The sequence below is a fragment of the Pecten maximus genome, chromosome 14 (assembly GCF_902652985.1).
Source record: "Pecten maximus chromosome 14, xPecMax1.1, whole genome shotgun sequence".
Lineage (NCBI taxonomy): Eukaryota > Metazoa > Mollusca > Bivalvia > Pectinida > Pectinidae > Pecten > Pecten maximus.
The window spans coordinates 30,345,784-30,359,345 of NC_047028.1; the positions used below are offsets into that span (position 1 = coordinate 30,345,784).

General features: G+C 34.9%; 2 protein-coding genes across 2 annotated transcripts in view; one reads left to right on the top strand and one right to left on the bottom strand.

Moving 5' to 3' along the window:
- Positions 1-4,860: 4,860 nt before the first annotated feature.
- On the bottom strand, positions 4,861-11,059 carry LOC117342911 (RING-box protein 2-like). Its single transcript, XM_033905211.1, has 3 exons — positions 10,908-11,059; positions 7,376-7,423; positions 4,861-6,474 (listed from the first exon to the last, which is right to left on the bottom strand). The coding sequence occupies exons 1-3, from the start codon at positions 11,047-11,049 to the stop codon at positions 6,356-6,358; spliced, it is 309 nt and encodes a 102-aa protein (XP_033761102.1). The 5' UTR covers positions 11,050-11,059; the 3' UTR covers positions 4,861-6,355.
- A 174-nt stretch (positions 11,060-11,233) lies between these two features.
- The window catches only part of LOC117342912 (tyrosine-protein kinase HTK16-like), a 44,700-nt gene continuing 42,371 nt past the window's right edge, over positions 11,234-13,562 (top strand). Inside the window, exon 1 of the mRNA XM_033905212.1 lies at positions 11,234-11,562. Coding sequence (XP_033761103.1) covers positions 11,340-11,562 — 223 coding nt within the window. The 5' untranslated portion in view covers positions 11,234-11,339. The remainder of the gene's footprint in view (positions 11,563-13,562) is intronic.

Genomic DNA, 13,562 nt, shown 5'->3' on the forward strand with positions numbered 1-13,562 from the left:
AGGAAACTGAGGCACATTAAAACAGGAATATTTTGTTTGATGTGAATATGTGCAGCATGTGGTCGGTCATGATTGGTCTGGTTCACGGAAACAGTTGATGCACAGAAATTCTGATTATTTTTTAGCATCTTTCAATTAATAGTAGTTTGTTTTTATGTTACCATTTGTGTTCTAGTTCTGAAAAATTACCAAGGATGATATACATAAAGGAATTGAAGGCCTAGGCTTAGTCTCGATAAAATACTGTTATGCCAAGCAGTATCTAAATATCCTTATCCTTCTTGTTGCACAAGTTCTTCCAGGCTTTGTCCAAAATCTTGTTACATGATTCATGTACTTGGGCACCTTCATACAAACAAGCAATAAAGGTTTTTACCAAAGCCTGACTTTACCACAAGTTATTGTTCCATATCTACAAAAAAATAAAATTCAAAATTCAATGTACTTACTACAATCCCATGCATTTTTTGAATTTTTTTTTTTGAAAAAATGTTTAATTGTAGTTTGTGTGCAAAAGTATACTCTTTCCCTTCTGTTTTGTATATTAACCACTGAAGCTGTTGCTACATTGTAAGGAAACTTTTATCCAATAGCTGTTACATACCAGAGATTAATGTGTCCAGTAGATATCTGTGTCATCTTTAAAGCCTACGAATGATGTGTGTATCATTCTTGAAATAATTTGTCCTGTACATAATACATATTTTTACTATTTTGCTTCAAATTTATTTGAATTTGCAGCTGGTTATTGACTAAGAATCTGAGAGAAACTAATTTGTGATCTGTTTTCAAAGAAGTATGTACATATATATGAGTGATTAACACTTCCATGTGTGATTTCTCGCCCCTATTTGATAAACTAACAATTATGTGTGCGATCTTAAGATTTCCAAGTAATTTCCTATAAACCAATCATTAATTTACAATCCTAACACTTGAAGTATTTAGATGGGGAGTCGCAGGCAGGTAATGGTACAGTTAACATTTCTAAATTGTCTAACTATCAATGTTAGAAATTTGATCCATTGATGTGGTCAATATTGGCAAGTTATAGCATCATAATTCGATCGTAGCTACCACATAAGAAATGATGTGAAGTCGGTTCGCAGACACAGGGAAACTGTAAAACCAACATCTAGGCAATCAATCTAATATGAGGCTGGCATTTGAATTAAGACACTGATCAAGTTAAAATGTTTCATTTGAACTGCACACCTTAGTTTGTTTAAATCTAGCTATGGAATTTTTGGAATTTACATGCAGGGAAAATGTACAACATGATGCCTAGTGTATATTATTTGAAGTCTTTTTTCCCTTTTGTAAGATAACTTGTGGATGATTGTGAAAACTACCTAGATTTTTAGTGTAGGTCATGTGACCTTCCTCATTTTATACAAGTGATTCTGTATCCTACATAGCCTGTTAGCTTGATTATCGTGATTCTGTATCCTACATAGCCTGTTAGCTTGATTATCACTCTCCTCAGTTTCTATTAGTTTACTGCATGTTTACTGGGACATTTTGACATAGATGTGTCAAATTACTCCCAATTGAAGCAGTTATACTGAAGTGTGAAATTCAATGTACAGTGTAAACATTTATAAATAGGTGTAAATTTAAACATAACATTTGCTTTTGTGTGTTAAGTCTCTCAAACTTTATCATTTGTGCTGACATTTTTTAAAACTTTTTTTCTTTCTTTCTTTCTTTTTTTTTGCTGATAAATGTTAACTGTGCTGATTCAATTATTCTCATTCAGTCATATAATATGTAGATTTGTTTGACCAAATTCAGAAAAGAAAACTGTTTTTTTTTTTGGAAAAACTGGTTAGCAATTAGAGATTTGCTACCTGTTTAATAGTTTTTGGTACATCAACTCCAACTTAAATCTCAATGAACAGAAGATGGTATATACCTAGTACCTACAATGTTTGTACATGTAATCATTCCGTACTCAGAAAGATGAAGGGTTTATACAGATTTAGGTTCAGATTTCAACACCGAGTTGAAATCGTCATCTGATTCAGTTTTCGTGGTCATCGGTCAAGATGTAGTGGTGTATCTCAACCACTCAAACTAAAATGCTTAATGTGTACAACAGACATTGTATTATGTAAATGATCCCAACAGATTTGTATATTGTTACCAATTTTTCCATGTGGTCAGATTTTTGTGGTCAATGGATCAGGTTGACAGGATCAAAGGTCATGTTTGACCACAACATCGGGAGTTGGGGATGTTTTTGTGAGCATCTACAGCTCACATCAAGCTTCTATCTTGAGCTCTTGTTCTTGTAGAAAATCGAGTATTCCAAAGATATTTTTTGATTTGTAACCTTACAGTTGTGTGATTTGAAATACTTAGTAGACTTGTTATTTGAGAGTTGAGTTATTAGGGTATATATGTTATTTGATGTATAAGGAAAACTGTTTGTTGTATGTCCGAATGTAGTGAAATGTACAAATGAGACTTATCGAGAGACGTTTGCAAAATGTGATGTTACGATTGTGGGCAAGTGTGTGTACAAAGGTGATGACGAGTCGGCATATTTTCATGAAATTTTCATTAAGTCATCAAAGAATGTAACTATCCATTTATTTGTATTTTTCCTTTAAATTATCAATACTGTTATTACTGATAGTTTTATTAGGACATAGAGCTGTATTTAATAGGACACATGCTGCGCCAGGTCATGCTTGAGAAAGGTCCTATATATGTTACAGTGTACATTTGTACAATAGTAATAGCATAAAGATGAACCTTTCTTGTATAGAAGCACGGTCTGTCGACTTTGAATGAATAGTAAGCTTCAAAATGTTGGGGCAAATTTTTGGACGAGTGGATTTGAACTGTTAAAATTAAGTTTTCCTTGCTCATGTTATAGGTTGCATATAGATAATGTATTTCTTGTTATTGTAGTATTCTAGTGTGCTAATTGAAACGGATATGTTTTGTGAAATATTTTAATAAATAGAGATCAGGTAATCATTCACAAAAACAAAAACAAAATCATAAAATTTCAATTATGTTTGTCTTACTGATGAAAAAATGCTTGATTTGAAAAACTAGTTGATGCATATTTTACCAGAAAAACAAAAGAAAAACCAATCAGACCAAATTATTACTTAATTTTTAGAAATAAATGTACCTGTATATAAACTGTAATAATAATTTGAATGCGGGTGCTTCAAATTTTAGCAGAAATTCACTTGTGTTTATATTTGTAATTAGGATTTTATTGGTAGCCAACTAGACTAGTGTCTCCATTGTTAAATCTTTTTTATGTAATCAGCAACTTGTCAGCACATTGTACTGGCAGCTAACTCGTGTAAATAAAAACTTGTGTAGATTTGTAAAGTAGTCAAATACATGTACCTATTTTTATTTTGTACAATTCAAACTTAATTTAAGACTGGAAGAAAATTAAAACAGGGAGTTTAAGAGTGATAAAATTACAAGCAGCTATGCAGTCAAAAATTATGATGGGTGTCAAGAATTCAAAATTATTCTTTAAAAAATTATGAACTATGTGTAAATTTAATAATCATGCAACATTTATACTTGTGTTATACATCTGTATAATTTCATGACATCTCATCAATTAAACAAGAATGCACCGTTCTTTGTTGTTTAGTCGTGCTTTTTGAAGCAAGCAAAGGGTTTTAAGGTCACCTGAGCTAGAAGCTCATGGTGACCTATATCAATGGTCTTTTGGGTGTGTTGCCCGTCGTCTGTCGACTTTTTCTTGTGAACACAATAAATGTTGTAAATATGAGTGGATTATCTTGAAACTTGGTATGCAACCTCATTTCAGCAAGATCTCACGAGAATTGACATTAGATTTCCTCTGCCCAATTATGCTCCAGTTCAAATTTCATGAAAATCCATTCAGTCGATTAGGACTTATAGCGATTTACCTCCATTTCCTCTACACAGCCGGCCTCACTTGTCCAGCCCCAGGGGTTGCCACTCACCGTTTATACAAAATTGATTCCCCTTCATCAAAGGATGTTTCAAACAAAATGAGAACCAATCCTGGCATTCCTTCGGATGAGTTATGATTTTAATAATTTGCACTATTTCTCCTATTGGGCCCCACCCCTCTACCCAAGGGGCCCCTCGAGACCCACTTATACAATGATTCCTCTTCACCCAAAGATGCTTCAGACCAAGCTTAGTCAAAATTGCTCATTATCATGTATGAAAAGTTGATAGACAACAAACACATGTACAGCACCCTGACAAGTGATCCATGTAGAACTTGCCGAGAAATGGTGATAAACTTCAACAGTCAAAATTCAAAATGGCTGCCTATTGGCAATTTTGTTTTCCAATCGGTCTCAAAATGGAAAATACACAACTAGAGATCAAGGACAATCTAAGCTGAAATTTGAGAAAGTTGCATGAAGATCGAACTAATTGCTATATTTTAAAATATATTGTTCAGTTATTACGAGAATATTTTGCTAATATGTTCAAATGAAAGCATTAATAGGCAAGTCCACACATACTCGATACGTAAACAACGGCCATGTGTGAAGTTTATGTGTAGTGTACATTGTTGTAGCCTCGTTCTCGGCTCCGTGACAAATCTCACAATAAAAATAAATGTGGCGAGTTATTTTTATACACTGATGTCGCAAGGATTCTCCCGGTCAAGCGTCCAGTCCAACGGTCATTTTAATGTTAGGAGAGCGTGAATGAGCATCTGGGATTGCCATCAATACATGAGTATAACTAGAATTTCAGATTATTTGAGAGTATGCTGCTTTAAATTATGGACAGACGGCTGGCCGAAAAGCCATTTGAATAGCCTATTATCTGATGACGATGGGCTACAAAACAACAAAAGAACAAGGGTAGCATTTAAATCATTTATAAGAACTTTCACAATGTACATGTATAAAACCATAAACTGTTGCTTGTATCATGATTGATCCTACATCACACATAAGGAAATGATGTGTAAAGTACTATTAATCCCAAGACATCAGAATTCCACCGGAAACCTCCATAATGGCACCAGTACTTTCAAACGTTTCATCAAGCAAGGGAAGTAGTATGTTAAAAGTGCCCGTATGAAATTTCAATACTTTTATGGGGCAAAAATCAGATACAATTCATTTCAGTGTCACCTGAACAAATATCTTTTTTTTATAATCTATCAAGGTATATATATCAATATTTCAGCCATATTTTAAATTGAATCATAACCTATATAGTAAATATGATAAAATGTCAACTGTTGACAAATTTCAATTATATGCAAATTCTAGGTAGGTTGAATTGGTTATTTAATACCACAGGGGCCTGGTTTGATTTTTCAAACGATGGTCCATATATATATATGTATTATAGTGTCGAGGACACTTTAACTGTATTATAGTGTATATATTACATATATATGGACTATCATTTGGAAAATCATGCCAAGCTCCTGTGTTTAATACTAGGGAAGAAAAGTAATACTGTATATGCATTTATCTTAAAATAAGTGATCTACCAAGTGTAAAATTTTAGTACATGTATTAAAGTTTGGAGAAAGCTTATTTGTAAACCACTTTTTGCTTACTGTTATAAAATTGATGATTCTACAAAAATGAAGAGGGGAGCTGATAAAGTATTAATTTCCTGGAATCTGATCAAAATAACCAATCAGCATTCATGGATTTGCCACCAATGTCTGATCACAAAGTTTATCATGTTGTCATTCTTGTCGGTAAGATTCTCTGTTACTGGACTACAGAATTACATAATCCATTCATTTATACTTTACAGAACCATATCAAGACAAAAAAACAAACCTGGAACACTTATCAGTATATTACTATCCAGACTTCATTTAAAATAAATAAATAAATAGTGAACCTCTCAAACCGCTCTGTGCTGGTATAGAGAGAGTTCCTCTTTTGATCAAAACCAGAAGCAAACCAAAGCAAAGGATTTTAAAAAGTTGAAAGATGCTTGTGTTTCCGTGTTTTCTGAAGTCATTTACAACATATCTGCAGAAAAAAATAAACTAATGTAAAAATATTTTTAAGGTTGTGTTGTTACTAACAAGGTTCAGCTTCCATGAAAAGGGAAAGTTGAAACTTAGTATACTATGTTACCGAGATTCCTTTGGTTATGCACAGAAAAATGCTACGAATAAAGCAAACTTATAGTAAAATTATTGAAATACTTCAAGCATTCAGAGTCTTAAACTTCTTTGAATATGTTCTGAACCATGTCAAGATCAATGTTCAATATTGATGCACAATATTTATCCTTGAAGCATCTTTCAACACTTTTGCAGATGGATCAGGTTCTCCACAAACAATATTAACACACTTTCGTATTTTAGCAGCCATGCATTCTATTTGCCGATCCTCTGAACCTCCCAGTCCTGTTGACATAATGGACAGCGCTTGTTCTGTTTAACCCACAAGGTCATACAACACAGGTGGAATGAATGGTTGCACTCGCCCCATACAACTGAAAGGCAAAATGGGAATACATAAATATCTACACATAAACTGCACTTGTCCTGAAGTAGCCCGAGTTTCTTCTGGCCCTGACAACTATATGACCATGTCTGGTATAGGGACATGGTGTCAGGGCCAGAGGAAACTCAGGCTAGTCCTGAAGATGATGGCTACAGATCATCATCACGAACAAGTCTTGGGTGAATCAAAATTGAAGACTATCGAAAACTATACATATACAGCTAGTTATAAGAATTCTCAATACACAGACTGTAGCCTGTAACAATATTACAAGCGAGTTTAAAAGATGAAGCCCTTGTTTTTTACATTGTTACATTACATTAAGGAAGGGGGGGGGGGGGACTATATGTTTCCTCCCTGTCCTTCCGTCAGTCCATCGACTCATATTTTCGCAATTTATCTCAGCCATGCTTCAAGGTATGTTGGTGAAATGAGGTATGTAACTTCAGTATGAGTCGCTACAGAACCAATTCGAGTTTCAGGGTTTTTGGGTCAAGGTCACTGTTACTTCTTTTAGCTGTAGGGGACATGTATTGCTTAAGCAAATTCCAACTTAAAGCAATACCCACTCCAGCTTTTACTCAAAGTAGTAACTGTTACTCAAATGCAAGACTATTACTCATATGCAGGGTTGTGCCTATTCTTTTAAAGCGAATTTAGCCAGATATAATACCTTTAGCCAGGTGAAGTAGTTTCCTCTGAACCTAACCGCAGATTTCTAGCAGACAGATATCTGTGTATAGGAAGGGGCCTTACATGTGTAGTTGTGTACACCAGACATCCATCAGCTATCTGCCAGATATCCAATTGAGGTGTCAGTACCAGAGGAAATCTGAAGGATAAGGCCTAGGACTGAAGGAAACTCGGGCTATAACTAAACTGTAACTTACCAACACAATCATCTTGTTTATTCTCGGATTGACATCGAAGACAGGCATCTGTAAATAGAGAATTATTATTAAATTCAGACAGGGTATTTTTGGAAATTACAAATTATTAAGCAAGAGAAAAGAAGCGAAGCTCTACTCTGGTAACAAGTACGAATAATCAATTAAGTCAAGGTAATCTCAAAATAGTATGCTTCCAATATCCTTCATCAAGTAATAATCAGTTGGCATATCAATCCAAGTTACTGCAGTCCGAATTTTACAATGATAAAAAGCTTTACCACACTTTCAAAAAAATCTCTGTAGTAATACATTTTTCAATGGGGATATGTGAAATTTACGCTTCTTAATAAAACAGAAACACAATTCAAAATGCAAGCTTATTTCATGTTATCACTTTACTTCGTAATCACTGCCGAACCAGATGTAAAACCACAGGTGCCTGACTCGTTTTATAAAATAATAACATATAGAGTACATTATCATTTATATGTACTCTATATGTTATTGTTTTATGAAACGAGTCAGGCACCTGTGGTAAAACTAACCAATAAGTCAGATTGAATTTTTATGCGATTGAGAGAGATAAATGAATATAATATATATATATTGATTATTTTATTTATCATGTTGGGATAAATAAGTTACAAAACTGAAATTTAATTACTAGCTAACAAACTTATTTTTTAATACAGACATTATACCTGGTAATTAATATTACTTAGATAAACAATACATACAAAATGAAGTTCTTTTGCTGGGTCTTGTGTTGCCACAACAATAGCGTTATGCCGAGGCCACAGACGGGGGCATTTATAAGAACCTGGGTTGTGGTTGTCTTCAGGGGCGAAGACTTTGTGAAGGAGGAAGTAGTGTAAAAGTAGAGAGTATAAGGTCACCTTACTAGCTTAAACTAGTGGGAATTTCCCTTTAGCCTAGTGGTAGGATGTTTGCCTTGAGAGCGAATGGTCGCTAGTTCGAGCCCCAGCGCGGGCAGGGTATTTTCATTACTCCTTCCAATTACATTTGTATTTCCTCTGAACCCTTATAATCGAATGCATTTATCTTATATATATAACTGCGTTTTTATTTCACATCCGTGACATCTTCTTCTTTGATTGACAAACCTCTGTCAAAAATGACGATTACGGTTGCGGGAAGGATCGTTGTATGTTTTTAAAGAATTAAAAAAGCGCAGGGATTTGGGTACAGTGAGAGGGTTTTTTTTTTAATTAATTTTTTTTAGTGGAAACTATAAGATAAAACATTATGGGGGTGTGTTTATGGTGTGTGTTTGAGATCATCAAGGGCTGCATTGTGTATATGTGCCTTGAAGATCTCTAGTGTAGTGCATTGTACTGCTGCCACCGGGAGGAGGTTCCATTGTGTTATTGTGTGTGGGAAGAAGGAGTATTTGTATGTGTCATTGGTGGCAGATAGGTGTCTGAAGGTGTAGGGGTGTGTTTGCCTTGTCCTAGGGTCTGCTGGGTGCATGATGCCATGTGGGTCTATTGTGACATGATGGTGAATGATTTTGTATAATAGTATGAGTCCTGGTCTTGAGTCTACGTGTTTGAAGTGTGGGCCAGTTGAGTTTGTCCATCATGTCTTGTACTGAACTTGTGTTGTGGTATCTGTTTTGTAGGTATCGTGCTGCTCTGCATTGAATTTTTTCTATTTGGTTGATTTGGTTTGTGTTGTGCGGGTCCCATATGGAAGAGCAGTATTCCAGTTTGGGTCTCACTAGGGCTTTGTATGCATGTTCTTTTATATGTTGTGAGTTTATTTTCAGGTTGCGTTTTAGGAAGCCTAGTGATCTGTTGGCGTTTGCAGTGATGTTGTTGATGTGTGTATCCCATTTGAAATTTTTCTGTAGTGTGAGTCCTAAGTATTTGCTGGCGTCGACTTGTTGCAGTGTGTGGTCGTGCAGTTTATAGTTGTATGTTGTTTTGGTGCGTTTGTTTGAAGTGGATATGATATTGCATTTGTTTGGGTGAAATTTCATGAGCCAGTCTTGTTCCCACTGTCCTGCTGCGTTTATGTCTTGTTGTAATTTGTGTGCGTCATTTATGTTGTGGATTGTCTTGTAGATGATGCTGTCGTCGGCGAAGAGTCTCAGAGAACTGTGTTTGATGTAGTCTGGTAGGTCGTTGATGTATATGAGGAAGAGTATGGGGCCCAAGCAGGTTCCTTGAGGTACTCCTGAAGTGACTTGTACTTTGTCCGATTGTTTCCCTTCAAGTAATACTGTTTGGGTGCGGTGTGTTAGAAAGTCTGTAATCCATGTGAGTGTGTTCCCTGTAATTCCGTAGTATTTGAGTTTGTACTGGAGGCGTTTGTGTGGGACTTTGTCAAATGCTTTAGCAAAGTCCATTATGACAATGTCTGTCTGTTTGTTTGTATTGTTATTAAGTGTTAGGTCGTGTATGAATGTGGCGAGTTGTGTTTCGCATGATCTGGAGGAGCGGAAGCAGTGTTGGAGGTTGTAGAGTATGTTATTGTCCTCTAGATGTTTCATTGTTGCACTTGTGATGATGTGTTCCATGATTTTGCATGCGATGCAGGTGAGTGAGATTGGGCGGTAGTTAGTGAGGTTGTGTTTGTCTCCTTTCTTGTATATAGGGTTTACATTTGTGTGTTTCCAGTCGTGTGGTAGTGTCCCTGTGCTGAGTGAAGTGTTGAAGATTTTTGTGAGTATGGGTGCTATATGGGGTCTTTGAGCTGTTTAAGAATTTTGCCGTGTATTTGGTCAGGTCCTGTCGCTTTGTGGGGATTTATGTTTATTTGCGGCATGGTGGGGTGTGGCAATGGTCCTTTGTCTGGTATATTGTTGTTCTGTTCTATTGTGAATGCGGCTTGAAATTCATGATTGAGGATGTTTGCTTTTACGGTTGGGTCTGTAGTCAGATGTCCGTCTTTGCGAAGGGATGTGATGTCAGTATTTTCTGACTTTTCTTGTGGTTTTGATGTAAGAAAATAGTTTTTTGGGGTTGTATTTTCGGTTAGAGTGTGGGGAGTCTGGTTCGTTTATGGGTATGTCTTTGATCATTTTCTCTATGTAGTTTAGGTATGCTAGCGTGTTTGTTTCTGTACTTCTGCTTTTATGGTTTTGTATTTTTGTGTGAGATGGTGGTTAGTGCGGCTTTTGGAGTGTAGACGTTTGGACTGCTTTATGAGGCAGCGTATGGGGTGTGTCATCCATGGAAGTCGGTGTTTGTAGGTCAGGAGTTTTTGAGGTATGTTTTTGCTTACTGATTCGTGGAGTGTTGATTTAAACGTGTTCCACATGTCATTTGCTGTTTTGTCAGTCTGTTTTAAAGAAGAGTCAATGGTAAAACGAATATATACATAATAGGCCTAGTTTAAATAGTGATATAAGAATAAATAACTGCAGTGTACTGTAGACGCTGCGTTCGTTCCAGGCAAAAGTCTGTTTTCATATGAGAATTCTTAGCAAGTGTTGTGAAATACAGGCCATCACAAAGCAACATAATTTATTACGAACCGTTATGGTTTATGATATCTTATATCTTACCCATCACTTGTACCCGACAAATTGCACATGTATCACATTCTACGTCCCAACTCCACATTGCAACTAAATTCCACTTCTTTAGGGTAAACATTTTTTCAGGTTTTTTAGCTGCTTCTCTATCAACCTCCATGTCGTCCGCCATCTTTGTTTGAAGTGTGATATGCCACTGTATTATTTATCATAATGTAGACCTAGAAATATTTTTTAACGGTCGATTAATACATTACCAAAGTCGTTAAGGATTATTAAAGTATGTACTCTTTCATTATTATTTAATTATTTTTGAAATTTCATGAAGTATTTTTGAGTACATCATGTTTGTGGTCACATGACACAACATGGAAGTATTTTAACCAGGAAGTAACTTGAAGAGGAAGGTTTGCCTTTTGAGTTTCATTCCCGAGTAACTCGGATGCCAATTCAAATTCCAAAATGACTGACAGTGGCGACGAATATCGCAATAGCGATGAAGAATATGATTCTATTTATGCAAACAATGCTATATTAGAAATAGCAAATGTTTCGCGATGTTTACAAACTGAATCTTTGACAAGTTTACTTGAATACGACAGGAAAAAAACTGAAGGGGAAGATGGCTGTAGGTGGTATCACGGAAAGATATCACGCGAAGCAGCTGAGAGTCTACTTAATGAAGGTAAATATCAAAATATTGAGCAATGACACGACAGTAACCCGTGTTTGTGGGAAAATGAAAAATATTTATCTTCTGAAAATGCAATTACAAATCATAATAATTGTTTAGATAAAAGGGACAAGCATGAGGCGACGTGCAACTCAATGAATTTCTTTTGACAGAATATATGAACAAGAGTTTTACTCTGTGAAATGATATCCTTAGTTATTTTTTTTTCAAATGATATATATATTGAAAATGTATGGCTCATGTGGAAAAATAACCACCTCTGATTCACGTGATACTGAACTGAATTTTCTTGGAATCAAGTAGATAATATTGCATTCAATACATTTGTTAAGATGCTTTAAAAGAAACAGCAGAGTGTCATAATTTACCCAATATAATAACATTTCCATAATGATAAAAGACCCAGGTAATATCCTGATGCACTGCTAATATGCATGTACCACTATATATGTAATGGTTTCATATCTCGATGATTGATTATAATCAATATCTAATCAAAATGGCAGCCAATTCCTTACAATCGATTAATGATTATGAAACGTCAACATCAACAATTCATTTCAAATCCTTAAGTGCATATGTGAGTTCCACTTTCGTTTTCACTAAGGATCCGGAGAATAGGAGTTCTATGTCCTTTTACTCTTGATTATAACTTCTTACCAATCATGCTAATTTAAACAATTAATTGCAAAAAAAAATTTATATATGACAACTGCTCATCAATAAAATATGAAAATTGTTACTTTGAAATGATACGATAAAAACTAAAGATAAGAAACTAGAAGGTTTACAATCCCAGTGTAAAAAAAAAGAAAAGAGAAAAGAATATTTTTTAAGGATTATATTATGGTAGGCTAACCCATTGATAATAAAATATTGATCTGTTGACACTAACCGAATATATACTGATCATTGATGTTGAAATTTTGACCGATTTCCAACACCATTACTGCTATTATTTAATCAAGCATTTTCACGGACTTAAAATTTTTTGTTATCTGAAAAATGTCATGAAAATATGACGTTGCTGTTTATAGCACATGCTTTTGACTGGCTGATACAAGGACGTAATAAATTCTAAAAGAAAGGAATTTCTTAATAAAAGTAGGTTTTCAAAGGGATTGTGTATCATAAATCAAATGATAAGGATTAACTTGAATACATTTTTATGCTATATATGAAGCTCTTACACAAAACGCCAGAATGCACTCTTATCATAAATTAAAACGGTCAACAGTCCTAAGAAAATTTTGTTCTTTTTGTATTTCATTTCTGAGAGTGTATGAGATTTACCTGTAAGTGTCCAATAGGCTACCTGTTGCCAGTTTATATTAAGATTTTAGATAGTTTTCTGGTTTTTAAGAGATGTTTTTTGGACAGTCATTTATAAGACAGTTCCAGGTAGATCCTATGTGCAATTGATGATAGTCAAAGTCATACAAAAAATAATTCTGATTTCAAAATAATTATAATTTCACACATTGGATAACCTATGACAAATTCAGCATCATCCAGAAATTAAAGTATTAAAAGTGTCCATTAATCAGGAAGTGATGTTGAAAGCTCACCATCATCTCCTATATACTGCATAATGTACTTGGCTGTACTCAGTGCCGTTTTTATTCCTCACCTAAACAACAAAATAACTTAATTTAGTTAAGGTATTTCCAAAGCTTGTAACATAATTCTTTTCCCAGGGTTTTCCCTGATGCTGGTTTTCGGCACCTTAGACGCAGAAAAAACATTAAGAACCCCACATTTAAATGTCTGTGCATCCTTGGGATACATTGCAATTAAAAAATCTGCCATACAATGAAGAAATAACAGTTGATTTCAGTTGACACTAGTATTTTATTGTGTTTGCATTTTATTACTTAAGGCAACATTCTCATACCTGATTACCAACTTGGATGCTCCTAACTGCTTTGAAATGATTTTGTCAGTTTTTAAATGTCATGGGACTCCTGGATTTTAAAACGGAATTCCCAATT